Here is a 15,811-nt window from a genome sequence, read left to right as displayed (position 1 = left end):
AAGCATTCATTATTCACCGTTAGATGAAATCCTGATTTAAGATGCAAACTAAGTTTTGCTTAAACCAAAGCAATATCTCTCCACCGTTAGATGTACTTAGCTTGTCACGCACAAATGAAATACACTTCATTTACATATGGGTAACCGCACCTAAACGTTTACATAAGGTTGATTCAACAGTAGTTAACCAAAGTTAGCTATATGAACACTTTTGTCTAATCCACATTCATCTAACACATCTAGATCAAATATGATGATCAATCGATCATGAATGATAACCAAAGAATCTAATTGTGTTCTTCATAGAGTTTTTCAATTGTTAACAATCACATAGAAGCATATATGATCCAATCGAAGCAAAATCAAAATGATTCGAAAGAACCAATTCATGAACATCTAAGCCACGGTTTGCAAATATTTCATTCCTTATTATATAAATGTATTTGTTCATGAGTATGAAATCATACTTTGCGATTTTAGAACTTGAACCACTTACGTTTGCAAATGGGTACGTAAACTTAAGTTCCGTACATTGGTCATGAACCAATAGTTTTCAAACGGGTACGCAAACTTTAGTTACGGACCAAACTCAGGTGAATAAGTTCGCAAACGGGTATGCAAACTTAGTTCTCGGACTTCAACAGTTAAATCAGTTTGCGAACGTGTATGCAAACTTAAGTACCCTGACTTAACAGTTGAAACAGTTTGTGAACGGGTATGCAAACTTAGTTTCCGGTCCTGAATTATATCAAAATAGTTCGTACACTTAGTACACAAACCGTAATGTATCTAAACATGGGTATTAGCACTTAACTCCCATTTCAATCATTGAAACATTCTTAGAAGACGACAATGGATGTCTCACACACACCATTAGCTAATAAGCAATTTTTAAGTGATCGAATGATCAATACGAAACTTTTCAAGTCGACATCAAATGACTGTCTCACACAAATCATGTAAGATTTTTCAAGGAAATTTCCACATGATCATCTTTTGACATAAAATCAAGAATAATGATGAATGTGGCTAAGACAGAAAGCTACCAACACGTATTTAGAGAAATAGATAAGCGAGTTATACTCAACTCGAAATATCAAATGTGTATGATACGAAAGACTATATCGTATACGAATTTTGTCTCAATAGGAGATAAGTAAAAATAGAATAGACTTCTTAGGATAGATAAGTTTTAGTCTGCACATACCTTTTGTTGATGAAGTTCCTCCGAGTTTTTCAGCAGATCTTCGTCTTCAGTTGTAAGCGTCGTGAAGTCTAAAGCTCAACTATACAATCTATCCTAGTCTGAAACTCCTATAGGTATACTAGAATTCAAGACTATGGTTTTGATCAAGTAAACTTGACAAACAAGCTTGAGATAGCAACACTTGCGATTTCGACCGAGCAATGCTCTAACAAGCATTAATCTAATTATTAACCTATCGATATTAGAGAATTGGAGGATCTGTAATTGTCAAGTTGAAAAAGTAACACATGCCTGAGGGATTCTACGGAACAATCACGTGTAAATACAACACTACTGAGTAAGACCTTGCACTAAGATTTTTTATGGTAGGATCTGTTGGAATCAATATTTGTTAATTTTTATTTTAATGTTTTTAACTAAATAAAATTAATTTTTGTTTTCTTTTTGAATGAAAATCTTATTAGTCCCACATCGGGAGTTCCTCTTCTTAAGTTGTATTATTCCATTATATAAACAATTTCTCTACTTTTGTAATATCTATGGGAAAGGGGTTTCTCTATATTTTAGAGAGACACCTAAGGGAAAATATTTTTATATTGTTTTCTTAAGCGTTCGCGATTTTCCTTAAGGGTTTTTTCGGAGTTGCCAAGCTCAAGTTGAGCATCTACTACATATGCTAGTAGTAGGTGTAGTAGGGTGTTTTATCCTTGAGATATCCGTCCTGTAAGGGATATATCATCACTCTTGAGTGTAGCCGGGTACTAATGTCTTGAGGACAGCGTGTTAAACATGTGACTCACTCTATTTTTCAAAGTTTTGCCTTGTTGCTATTGCGGAGATCTGGGGAGCTCGTCCGTTTCGTCAAATCGATCACTTTTATTATAAAGGAGTTAAGTATCAATATTTTTTGCTTATTTGATTTTTCCTTGTTTTTGATTATTGCACCCAACATGATCAATCTAAATTTATTAGACTTAAAACATTATTAAGCTATACCTTGATTATTAAACTTAAAGCATTATTAAACTATACCTTGAGTGCGTTAATTATTGGCGGCTCGGGCAGATAAAATCCGGCAATTAAGCGCTTGTATTTCCGGTCATATTTGGAGTTTAAGGAATAGTCGCAACGCCTTGCACTATCCTACAGTTAGTGATACTATGTGATTAACAAGAGATAATTGAATAGTGTCCAGTAATAACGAATGAGTCCCTAATCATCTTTTCATCTTAAATTATTGTTTTCCTAATCTGACTATCATCTGGGTCCAAGAACATAGTTCAGTGGTATCCCGTCAACTCCAGTAAAGAGGAAGTCGAAAAAAAAAATCTGAATATCACCTAAATTAGGCAATCTTCCTGAAAACAATCTTTACTATCACTATATTACTTATTATTATTAGTGGAAAATAAGTAAGGTAATTCGTTGTGCTTACAACAACCATCACTTCAAAACTTTCACATAAACTTTTGCACCACTTACGGAAATGATAAGATATGCTAAACCATGCAGTTTGGCAAAAAAAATTTTCTTCTTGAGAAACAACCTTAAATCAACTAACTAATTAGACATTGTAAGTTGTTTTGGTAATCTCTCTGGAATTTGAAAGACGTGTCTTAATGGAAAATGACAAAATGTAGCATTACACAGAGCGTGGTAAGATTCCAAGTCGCCAAGAATATCATGCTTAGGCTCCAGCACAAAGCAAAAGTGGTAAAATAGAATTCCGAAGTCGCCAAGAATATCATGCTTAGGCTCCAGCACAAACTAAAAGGACGAAAGCCAACTTACGGATATAAACGTACAGAGTAAAAAACATAATGTATGCCAATACAAAGTAAAAGCGATGCTTGTATTTTTTTAATTTTTTTCGAACAAGGTAACTATCGTATTAAACAGAACTGTATCTTATATCATTATCTATACGAGAAAGAAGTAATTCAGGTGGATGCAACCACCATTCCTCACAAAGATTATGTTATTGGAGAAAATGAGTTATTGAATAAATGGATTTTTGGTCTTGGTATGGTTTGATCTCATGACCTAAGGGTCTAAGGACACTCACTCATTTTTGAGTGAATGAAATGGAAACTTCAGTCTCACATTGTGGAAAACTAAAGAGGTGCTCCACTATATAACCATGTGTTCATGGATATGTTGTAAAACAATGTGGGTTGAAAAATACATGTTTCGACCATGCCCATGCGCGTATACCATGCACCAAGTTCCTTTTCTACTCGTATTTATTTTTGGCGAATTTTTCTTTAGGAAATTAATTCCAGAAATATTTCTTAAGAGTTTTATTTGTGGGAAATTTATTTTACGAGTTTTACTTGTTTTTAAAGAAAAACAAAACCTAACTTGATTTGCAAGTATCTCATCCTATAAATATGACTCGAATTCTGTTTTCAAAACACACAAGCAGTGACTATCTCTAGGTCTACTTTTCTTCTTGTTGTTGTTTTTTGTACGACGTTTTACTTTCATCCCTGTTGCTGAGTTCAAGAGTGAGTAACTTGCGTTGTGCTAACTCAAGTTATATCGGGCAGTCTTATCCTTGACACATCTTCGCACGTTGGGGTTTAGCATTACTTCAGAGTATACCCGCGAACTAATGTGTTAAGGACAGCTTGTTGAACCTGTGATTCTGCCCTCATCAATTTGTTCGTGGTAGAGTTGTTTGATACGGTTCTTTATATTTATTGTTTAATACATCTGACGTTTCTTCTATTATTGCAAGATACCAACATATGTTTCCTAGCAGCTTTTGCTGGCGCATCAAGAGGTTTATTTATTACAAACTCACAGGACCAAACTGAGTTAACGTTACATTTATTTACACATTTTCGAAGAATAAGAACACTCGGCCTAAGGAGGAAGAGAGGAACTTATGTTTGTAGAAGTACGATCCAACAGAATCAATAGACACAAGAATGGGGTTACTATAGAAGAAGAAATGAATTTAATTGGAATTCAAGTCATACATCAGCACTTCATTTTGATACTTTTGTTAGAATCCATAGGAAGAGTATATTGTTATACAGAATACACTCCTAAACAGGTAAAATTACATTTTACAATGTGGTGCCAAAAAAAGAAAAGGTTTCATCCCCAAACCCAATACAAAAATCCATTGGAGGTCATCAATCCAATGATGCAACGTATAAGCTTTCACTGTTCAATCAGCAACAGATGTCTTGATATGTAGTCATACAATGACATTTTGTTCAGCCACCTTGAACTTCAGTCGCTCCTCTTTTTTAAGCACTTCTTATTTGGGATTATAATGAATTTTGTTTCAATATTGATCTGTCTTTGATTTTAGGTAGAAACTGTTAGAGTGGATTCAACGTAGTCGGAAATCGATGGGTATTCTGTGTTTCCATTTCTAAGAGCATCAACGATTTCTGCCTTTGGTATCTGTTTCTCTTTGCTGAAAGCGCTGATGAAAAGAAGAAGGAAAGTTAGTTGACAATAAATCAAACTTAATCAAATTCCAGTAACAAGAGAAACGGAAGAGCAGTATCTATGATGTATTCATAATCTCCAAAGACATGCTTACACAGAAACAAGTTCACTGAAAACTCTATTAATTAGAAGAGAAATGTCGGAAAGTGAAATCGGGTAAACGTAGATATGGGACACATTCTTAGAAAAATAAGAACGAAGAATCCCAAACCAGAAGATAGTTCCAGATGAAGAATGGTATCTTAGAAAAATAAGAACGAAGAATCCCAAACCAGAAGATAGTTCCAGATGAAGAATGGAAAAATCGATGTGTGTATACTTTGCATGGTTACTTGTTGCTTAGTAGTTAGTGCTGTAATTATTCTATTTATCTTCTGTCCTTTAGATAGCTCCACTGTTGGCCACAACCTTAGGATACCAATTTCATGTTCACTAACCTAGTTTATCTGATAATGATTCTAAGAGTGTATCAATCAGAGAGGTTCCAAATTAGTGAATAGCAGTGAAAACAGAAACAACAAGAGATAGCACATTTAACTTACAGATCAGGTCTTGAGGAAGACCAAAGTCATAATCATTTCTCCGTCTCCTGATGTAGCATAAGTAAATTATCACAAACACCACAACTAGAACAACCAAACAAGCCGAACCAATTGCGATCTTTCCAGCAGTTGACAAGCCCTCAAATAAAGGACATGATGGTAAAGACGGAACACCACATAAACCTTTGTTCCCAAAGAGACTGGAAAATAGAACAAGAAGCATGTCAGGAAAGGATTAGGATAAATGAGCATTCCCACTTTCTAGTGATGTGAATGTCCAAATAAAATTACTCCAGATAACCAAATAGTGAAATGGCCATATTATTTAGCTCAGTAGGTCAGGGTCACCTGAAGGAGTTATAAAAACATGAGAGAAAATCATGTAATATGATTAGTAAACATATGTAAAACCATGTACTAGCCACAACGATTTCTTAGCGTCAGACTACAAGAAAAGTTACAGGACTAGCACCTCTCATCCCATGGAGAAAAGAATAACACGGATAGAACATGTGTCAAATGCCGAATGCATACAAGATATTTTCTTTAAATCACTAGAATATGTAATCGTGGATGATCTAGACCCAAACATCAGGACATGAAAAGCATACATATTTAGGACTCAAGCAATTAAAGAAGTGCATAAGATCATTCTGGAATCATGGATGATCCAGACTCAACCACCAGGACATGAAAAAAGATCCAAGGCAGGTAAAGAAGGGCATCAGATCATTGAGGGTCGGACTAATTACATACCAATAAATTAAGCCATGAAGATAGAAATATAGTCCAAGAGTTAAACAGTATAACGTACTCGATAGTTCCACCATGAATACCAATGGAGTAAAGTTGCTCCGGTACTTGCCCCTCCAGTTGATTATCATTCAATATCCTGAATAAGTAATCATAAGTTAGTGTACGGCAAACTTTGCATATAAGTTAGGGTACGGGCGAACTAGATTAAGATGCTTCATTTAATCAAAAAGGTTTTTATCATGAGTTAGAAGCCTTGTTTCTGTGTTCCGTTTCTTTGTACTCAAGATTACTGGAGTCTTAACATTGTTTTGTATAAGTAAACATTATACAGTCAGCCATAACTTTCTTATCAAAACACATGGGCCCGCCCTTCTGAGTAAGAGTGAACAGCGCAGAAGACATTTATGCCAATTAAAAAGCTATAAATTCAAAAAACTTACACAAGCTGCAGATTTGACGCTAAGCTATCTGGTATCCTTCCAGATAATCGGTTAGCTGACAAATCCCTGCACAACAGCGATCGAAAACCTTAAGACAAACTTACAAAATGGAAAAAGTTATGCTATCGAAGTCGCTAAGAGAAAATTGCATATAACAACAATGGGGAAGAATCAAAAAGCCATATTTCTGTTTAATGTGTAAGAACTAAGCACTCTGTCTTTTGTGGTACTTCTTTTGTCCTTCAAAAAATAAAACTTTCACTCTCTTTTGTCCTCCAAAAAGAGATACTACTTAGCAATACACAGGGTGCATTTTCCAAAACTACCCTTTTCATAATTGGGTGTTGTTAAATCTTACTCCTAACAAGGAAACTATTTGAGGTAAAAATGGAAACAAAAAATATAATAAAAAATATTTTCTCTTCCTATTTTCTTAAAAATGTGTGCAAATGCCAAATGATGAAAGTATCTACATTTCTATAAAAGTTTAGGAATCGCCTTTACAATCCAGATATCATTAAATTAAACTTCTGTATATCAGTCTTTAAATCCTGATGAAATGCGGAACAAAAACTCTTCCGGCAAGAAAAAGATATGTCGATTGTCAAGCAAACATTCTATAAAGTGATTTTTTATAGATTTGTACTGGGTATGGGGTGTTGAGACGTAGAAGACAACTTTGGCAGTAAGGAGTCTACAAACGCCTAATGCAGCTGCACATCCTCACTACTATTCATATCGTGGTAAACACTTAAAGGAAAAAAGGAAAAGAGGAACATGCCACAGTTCTTTTGTCAATGGAGGCAGTTCTGTCACTAGCATAGTTTCGTGAGTAGGATGTAGACTTTCTTATATCCTGTTGCTACAGAATTAAGAGTCCAGCAATGTGAATATGAGATAATGTAACAAAAGAGAAATGAGCTTACAATCGTACAAGAGACTTTTGACCAAGTCCGGTGGGAATAGTACCTTCCAGAGAATTAGAACTCAAATTACTGCAGAGTAAGAAAAGAAAAGAAAACTTTAATTCTATACTTAAAATTAGAGTCTCAAAAAATGTAGAAATATCCTGAAACAGATTAATAAAACAAAGTCAACAGCGGCCTCTGGAGGTGAACAAAGTTGCATAACACACCAAATAAGTTGTGCACAAAATTCCGGTCAAGATTCATGAATTACAAAATGCCAGAAGTTCTTTGCTTGGTTTCCAAGGATAGCAAAAAAGTGAACGGCTAAATAAGCTAACAGAAAGAAGCACAAAGATCTGATGTTCTACATGCGTGCATAAGATCTGAAATATCAAGTAAACTACAGCTAAGGTTTATCCTCAACATAGTTTTAGTGGACAAACTATTAAACCTCAAACCAGTTCACAATGACTACAAAGTTGATGCGAAGTCTCCTTCAAGATGGTTTTAAGATAGTTTGAGTGGACAAACTACTAAACCTCAAACCAGTTCACAATGAGAAGTCTCCTTCAAGATGGTTTCTGATCTCTTGATGCCCCAACAGCCATTATATGAAACACTTGTTAAGAACTCTGACTGCAGCTACCAGACCGGCTGCTTGCATTTATTCAATTGTTCGGAGTTCACCAGATGACATCACTACACACCATTCTACTATTATATTTAAAATAACTTGTGAACCCGAACATCTAACCAGATATAATATGAACTAAACACCTTCTTTTAACCTTGAGCTCAGGTGAGCAATTGCAAATGCAAACAATTCATATGCACCATTGACCATATATTGTGTGGATCATGGAACGATTTTTTGGCCATCAAGTGATACAAACATTTCCAATATTAGGGATGAGTAAGATACAGGAAAAAGAAGCTAAGGATAAAGATTCCAAGACGGAACATTTAAAAGGCTCGTCCATGGTTTGGTTAGCACATGTGTTACAGTCGAAAAATACGCTGGATAAATAATGAAACCTTCTGAATTACATGTTTGCAGCTCAACCTAGGAATTTTGATCTGATAATTATTAATTACACATTTGGTTCTCTTGAGATGTTGTTAGCACAGCCGTCATTGATCAACTTAAGTACTATGTAGCAAAAGCAGTTAGGCGGGGTAACAGGCGTTTGGGTGGGGCCTGGCGCCTAGAGACTCTGGGATTAGCCGGAAGTAGGCTGTGTATATATATAATATATATCAAATCAATACACATAAATATACATGTAAAAAAATCTTGTTTTATAAGATTCGAGGCGTCTTTTGAAGACATGTTTCTTTTTACCCTAGAGTCATAACATAACTGTATATTCCCACTTTTCACGCCTCCTCCTCTTTTGCCTCTCCCCTCTCTCACTACCACTAGCACCAAACAAGTAAAGGAAGATTAAGAAGAACAAGATTCGATGTTCTTTTTACTGTTTTTACTCTTTGATTTAGGGAGTACATTTTTTTTTTACTGTTTTTAGTCACTGGGCCTAAGGTGGCGCCCAGGCCCAGACCGTCTAATGATAAAAGAGCCCAGAATCATTGCCTAGGCATTTTCCGGTCTAATAGGAAAACGCTCAAAAGATTTAGGTGGGCCCCTGGGCGCGTTTTACTTCACCTCAGTTAAGTACTGATAGCATAAAATACCAATGTAAGTTGAGATTCATAATAGATACTTACAGGCTTACCAAGTTCAATAGAAGACTTATTTGCTCACTAATATATCCTTTCAAGCCTTGGCTTCCAACATCTCTGTCAAAGAAAAAAAAGTTTAAGTCAGTCAATGGCTACTCCGAATATTTACAGATGAAGTAAACCAAATCTAAGGCCTAAATTTAATTACTATATGGAAATGGACATTAAAATGTTTCTTAACAGGGAGGCCATGTAACTACTTTGTTTAGAGAAGTGAAGGTGTAGTTAGCAACTTGAGGATATAGCATTGGTTCGTTTTTAGCAAAGGTCACACCGAAAGACCCCATACCTAGCTCTGTCAAGGGGAAAATTACTCTCCAAGTCCTCTTATATTTAGGATTCTGTTCCTAAGGGATTACTCTAAAAGTACTCTTAGATTTAGGATCTCTTCCTGAGGGAAAAACTAGAGTTTATTTAGGGATTCTATTCCTGGCAGGAAAGGGTCTTACTATAATTAGCACTACACCACATAGAAAGGGTTTCTATTTCCTGAAAAATACCTATGTAGGACGATCTTCCAGTCTATAAAATGTACTAGTTGGTACCATAAGAGGAAGAGAGATTTCTGCAAGAACGGAAATTAGAGGGAACCGCAAGATGTAAAGATGCAACACCTACGGTAAAGTAAACAATGTAAAAGTCTTTATTAAATATTGGTGTTCTGATTCAGCAATCTATAGATTCTCTACTTCTATTATTTTTTTCTTGTTTCGCAACTACGTGCTTATCTTATCGGGGTGTAGGTTGATCAAGCGTTCTGCAGATGGTATGTATGTAAAACTTTCTTGTTAAATGAAAAAAAAATTGTAATAGAACGAAGGTTTTCACAAATGAAAGACAAGATTAAAAGAAAATACTAGTAAAACAAATAATTGGAAAAGCAACAAACTAGAAAATTACTTGTAGTTTACCATGGCGCATACGGATCATATTAGTCGTATGCTCCACGTTACTCGCTTAGGTAGTGGTGTGTACGCAGAGTACAAGCAGCCACAAGAGTAATAAGAAAGAAAGAAATGTCAATGTTATTCTATCCATTCAGTACTTTGTAATGTTCTCAATTTTCTGAGTTGCAAATTTCACTATAAAGAATGTCTCCTAAGAAGCCTAATCTTATGCAATGTGAATTAAGAACGTACATTTGGGAAACCACAAGTGCAGTCTTGTCTTTGTTAGGGTGGCAGGTAACTCCTTCCCAAGCATCCCAGCTAGTAGGAGCACATGGATCACCATTCCAACCCATTCTATCGGGAACTCGAAGAGACTGTTTCAATGCTCTCATCGCAATCACTGCGACAAACAAACTACCCCCTGAATTAAATCAAACTTACCACACAAAAATGAAACTTTCTCTAACCATCATATTATTCACATACCTTGATCGGGAACAGTTGCAAGATCCTTTGGAACCAATGCATAGTTCTCAATACCACTAACTAACGGAGAACCTACTACCGGCACAAATTTCACCCTCAAATCTGTAGTATTTAAATTCTTCACAGTATATTGCCAATTGAGAGCTGCAAAGCTTCCAACTTGCTTAAAAATATCAATTCTAGTCACATTCTTTTGATTAATAGAAATATCAAACACCCTCTTCCCCGCGCCAGTAACACTATCATCAAGCTCAGCAAAATGAAACCACAACAAGTAATCTACTTTTGCATCCACTGATAACGTATACTCCAAATTCCCTTTACCCATAACAGTAACACCACTCTGATACAAATGCATTGGAAAATGATTAGGTTTTTGATTGGTTCCGACAATGTTTTTCAAAGTAGTCAAAACCTTAATCGAACTCTGTCCTGAATTTTCCACTTGAAACTCCTTATCAGATTGCCAAGCCCTACCAAAAATATCAGTGTCATTACTAAACCCTGAACCGAAGGAATTGGACCCACAAGTTAATCTTCCATAATTAACCAATAAAAGCTTATCACCAGTAGACGTAGAATCATAAGCAAGAGGATCGATCTGAAGAATTTCAAGAGATCCAATTACAGGAGGGTCAGTGGCAATACTGTAAAAACAGACATCAGCTTCACCATCATTAACAAAAGCAAATAGATCGGAATAAGCACCATTTTTAGATATCTCTTCAAACCACGGAGATCTCCAGCTAAAAACTTGTGTTCCTTCGACGGATAGATCGAAACTAGGTGGATGTAATTTACCGTCGTAGTTATCATAAACCGTGAATGTACGGAAGTAGTAACGACCATTTGGAACATTAACGATGTAACAGTTTTTTTTACCCGAAGAAAGTGGAAAATATCTGAGTGTTTTTTCTTGTTGGTGCGGGAAAAGCAGAGGTTCAGAAACTAAACCATTAGCTCCGCCTGTGTAAAAACGATCCGATAACCAAGATATGTTGAAATTGTTGACGAAATTTGAATGACCACCGCAATCTATTCTATATGAAGTATCTGCAAAAACAAAATTGGAAGTTTGTTAATCTAGTTTGAATAAGTTATCCAAATGGAAATTTTAAAGAGCGGGAGCAGGGGGAATGTGAGCTGCCTGTCATTACCGTAGCTAGAAGGAGATGGAGATGGAGAAGGAGAAGAGAGATGGAGAATGGGAAGAGAGAGAAAGATGGAGGAGAAGAAGAAGAAGGTGAAGAGATTGTTAGACATGGTAATTAAGGGGTTTTTTCTTTGTCTTTGGACATGAGAAAGGTGGAAGAAGAAGATGGGAATCATGTTTGTCTCCGTTGGACTATGGGAAATTGGAAAGTCCGTGAAGTCTAGAGAGAGAGAGTGGAGAGAAGGCGAGATTAACGGAGTGAGTGGTAGAGAGATAAATGCCAGTGAGCTTCGCTAACTTGCGCTTCTATTGGGACCAGTTTAAACTTTAAAAGTCTGGGAGAAATTTGTTGGGACTATTTATTGTTTATACAGTATTTCCTTTCATACGTTGTTGAAACGGGGCAAGATGCTAAGATGCAAATCTAGTATAAGCTGCCCTTTTCTCACCTCTTTTTTGTTTTTTTTGGGAGGTCAGAGTGAGTCCAACACTCCCTCCAACTTCGAAGTTCGAAGTTCCTCTCCACTACTGCACTAAGTCGGGTTTGCATGGAAAAGTCAAAACTCTGATGAAGTCAGGTTACCTCCCTGGGAGAAGATACTATGCTTAGAAGCTTTCTCATACTTCAAAAGATCACCAACCAGCTTACCTCCTTACAAAAATTTCATTGGTAAAGATGCTAAATGCGTGCAGAATCAGTAGAGGGCTTATAGAAAGGTCTCACTATGATAAAGCCAATTCAACTTGGGAAGTTGACAAGAGAACAATGTTCAGGAGGATTGTTGGGTACCACCAACCAAAGCCATCTACCCCTTGATAGGTTGTATTAGTTTGCAATTATGTGAGTGATTTTCTTCTCGATATCAATCCTTAAAATGTAAGGTTGATTTTTCATTCCTAAACACCTGTTTAGATAAATGGATTCTCACCTTTACAAGTTCTGGTGGGGGAGACTCTTGATCCAAAAGACGGGAAACTTCATCTTTTGGGTTGGGATATCCTTTGTAATGTAGCAGTTGTAGAAATTGTTGAGAAGAATATAACACGGAGGTCGTAGGAGATGCAAAAGGAAGAAAGGTGATGCGGAGGGACGAAGATAAGTTAAACAAGTTGAAAGAAAGAAGAGGTTTGAGATTCTCTGAAGCAGAGGTTTGATAATAATCTTAATAATATTGAATGTGTCTTACAAAGAACGTCAATAGCCTGTTTATATAGGCTGAAAACAAGAATTCTAAAAATTAACAAACTCTAAAAGAAGAAATACGTAAAAGACTAAAACAGGAAATAGCAAACTTGAAAAACAAGTAAGAAGATTCTGGATGTTCTACATCAGTCTCTCCCTCTTGAAAGTACTCGTCCACGAGTTTTTTTTTTGTTCAAACGTCCCCATGAAAAGTAAAAATCTCTTGAATATTAAAAATTTTAGAGATACTCCAGTTTGAAGAAAGATCAATAACATAGGCATTATCACTGATCCTTTTCAAAATCTTCAAAGGACCGTATTTCTTCATCTTAGTTTTGTTGTATGTACCTGTAGGGAAACGTTCTTTTCGAAGATGAATCATAATTAAATCCCCCTCTTGAAAAATCTTCAGTCGTCTGTGCTCATCTGCAACTGCCTTGTATTTGGCATTAGAATCTTCAAGTTTAGTCTTCACTTCTTGGTGAATTTGTGCAGCTTTATCTATCATCTTGTCAGCTTGAACACTAGCTTTGGAAACCTTGGGTAGAACCACTAAATTAAGTACATGATTTGGAACCTTTGAATAAACAATCTCAAATGGAGTATTTCCTGTGGATCTATTGACTGAAGTACTGAATGCAAATTCCATGTGAGGCAACAAAATATCCCATTCCTTTTCTTTATTGTCAGCTATCTTTGCTCTTATTAAATTTCCAAGTGAACGATTAACAACCTCAGTTTGACCAACAGTTTGTGGATGTGCAGTTGTACTATACTGTTTAGTTCCAAGCCTCATCCAAAGAGATTTCCAGAAGTAGCTCAAAAACTTAGTATCTCTGTCAGAAGTTATAGTCTTAGGCACACCATGTAGACGTACCACTCCCTTGAAGAATAAATAAGCTACATTAGAAGCATCTGTTGTTTTTTTACAAGCAACAAAATGAGCCATTTTGGAATATCTATCCACGAAAACCATAACAGAATCATGTCCCCTAGCTGTACGAGGCAGTCCTAATATGAAGTTCATGCTAACATCAACCCAAGGAGCTTCAGGAACTGGTAAAGGAGTATATAAGCCAGTGTGTTGAATCGTACCTTTAGAACGCTGACAAACCATGCACTTTTGAACAAATTTCTGCATATCTCGTTTTAAAGAGGGCCAAAAAAATCTTTCTTCAACCAAAGCAATTGTCTTATCTTTACTAAAATGTCCACCAAGACCACTGCCATGCAATTCTTGCATTAAATGAAGACGCAATGAACCTTGAGGAATACATAGTCGATTATCTTTAAAAAGAAAACCATCTTGTATCAAAAATCCAGCTTCTCCACCATTTTTTGTTCCACAGGTTTTCCAAATATCTTTAAAGTCTTCATCATCTGGATAAACTTCTTTGATAAAATCAAAAGCTACACTTTCGTTGTTAAGAGTAACAAGAAGATGAGTACGTCGACTTAAAGCATCAGCTATTGTATTTAACTTCCCACTTTTATGCCGAATAGAGAATGTGTATTGATTGATAGTGGATAACCATCTATCATGCATTGTGTTCACCTTAGCTGATATTTGAAGGTACTTTAAAGCTTGATGATTCGTATTGACTATAAATTCTTTTTGTACAAGATAAGGATGCCACTGTTTTAAAGCTTGAACTAAAGCAATCAATTCAAGTTCATATGTAGACCATTTTTTTCTTGTATCAGAATTCTTTTCACTATGATATGCAACCGGATGTCCCTCTTGAGATAAAACAACACCAATGCCAACTACTGAAGCATCACAGTCGATTTCAAAAGTCTTGTTAAAATCAGGCATAACAAGAATAGGTGTACTACATAACTTTTCTTTGAGAATATTGAAACTCTTGTCTGCTTCTTCTGTCCAATTTTTTTTTTTATCTCCCTTTAAGCAATTTGTGAGTCCCACAGCAATCGAACTAATATTCTTCACAAAACGTCTATAAAATGATGCTAAGCCATGAAAACTTCTAACATCCTTAATACACGTTGGTGTAGGCCATTCTTTAATTGCTTTCACCTTAGTTTCATCGACTGCAATACCGACATCAGAAATAACATAGCCCAAGAAAGTGACTTTGTTCGAAAGAAACGTACACTTCTTAAGATTTGCATATAACATATTGTCAGCAAGTACTTCGAAAACCTTAGAAAGATGTACAAGATGTTCATCTTCACTACGACTGTAGTTTAAGATATCATCGAAATAAACAATAACAAAATTCCTAAGAAAGGGTTGTAGTACCTGGTTCATCAGACGCATGAAAGTATTAGGAGCATTAGATAAGCCGAAAGGCATTACTAGCCATTCATACAGTCCTTCTCGAGTCTTAAAAGTTGTTTTCCATTCGTCACCAATACATATGTGAATTTGATGGTATCCACTTCTTAAATCAAGTTTAGTGCAAACTCTTGCACCAACTAACATATCAATCATGTCATCCAGCTTTGGGATAGGAAACCGATATGGAATAGTAATTTTATTAATAGATTTGCAGCCGATGCGCATTCTCCATCCACCATCTTTCTTGCTTACTAAAAAGGCTGGACTTGAACAAGGGCTCTTACTTAGCCTGATTATACCTTTTTATAACAATTCATTTACATGTCCTTGAAGAATTTCATGCTTAGTAGGACTTAAACGGTAATGAGCAATATTTGGTAAAGAAGATCCTGGTATTGAATCAATTTGGTGTTGTAGATCTCTTAATGGAGGCAAGGAAGTTGGTAATTCAACAAGAAATAAACCCTTGTATTGTCGAAGTAATGGTTGTACCTTTTTTGGAATGTCCACTTCAGGTTTAAGGGCTTTGTTAGAGCATTGCTCGGTCGAACTCACATGCGTTGCTATCTCAAGCATGTTTGTCAATGTTAGTGACCAAAACTATCAGTCTTCATTTCTAGTCTATTATAGCTAAGTCTCGGACTAGGATAAAAAGTGTAGTTGAGCTCAAGGACTTCATGGCGATTCATCATACAAGTAGAAGAACTACTCAAGGAACCGGTGGAACTTCTCGAAA

General features: G+C 36.0%; 1 protein-coding gene across 2 annotated transcripts; it reads right to left on the bottom strand.

Moving 5' to 3' along the window:
* Window positions 1–4,149: 4,149 nt before the first annotated feature.
* Window positions 4,150–11,844, bottom strand: LOC113303044 (receptor-like protein 4). 2 transcript variants are annotated; one of them, XM_026552030.1, is made up of 9 exons: window positions 11,595–11,844; window positions 10,438–11,490; window positions 10,201–10,351; window positions 9,047–9,118; window positions 7,340–7,408; window positions 6,414–6,479; window positions 6,032–6,109; window positions 5,218–5,417; window positions 4,150–4,649 (listed from the first exon to the last, which is right to left on the bottom strand). In XM_026552030.1, the coding sequence occupies exons 1-9, from the start codon at window positions 11,764–11,766 to the stop codon at window positions 4,543–4,545; spliced, it is 1,968 nt and encodes a 655-aa protein (XP_026407815.1). In that variant the 5' UTR covers window positions 11,767–11,844; the 3' UTR covers window positions 4,150–4,542. The 2 variants fall into 2 exon arrangements, with proteins under 2 accessions (XP_026407815.1, XP_026407816.1); XM_026552031.1 differs by lacking the exon at window positions 7,340–7,408.
* Window positions 11,845–15,811: the final 3,967 nt, after the last annotated feature.

This window comes from Papaver somniferum, chromosome 8 (genome assembly GCF_003573695.1).
Source record: "Papaver somniferum cultivar HN1 chromosome 8, ASM357369v1, whole genome shotgun sequence".
NCBI lineage: Eukaryota > Viridiplantae > Streptophyta > Magnoliopsida > Ranunculales > Papaveraceae > Papaver > Papaver somniferum.
Note: the sequence above shows the minus strand (reverse complement) of the source record. Positions and strands in the feature narration are given on the sequence as shown.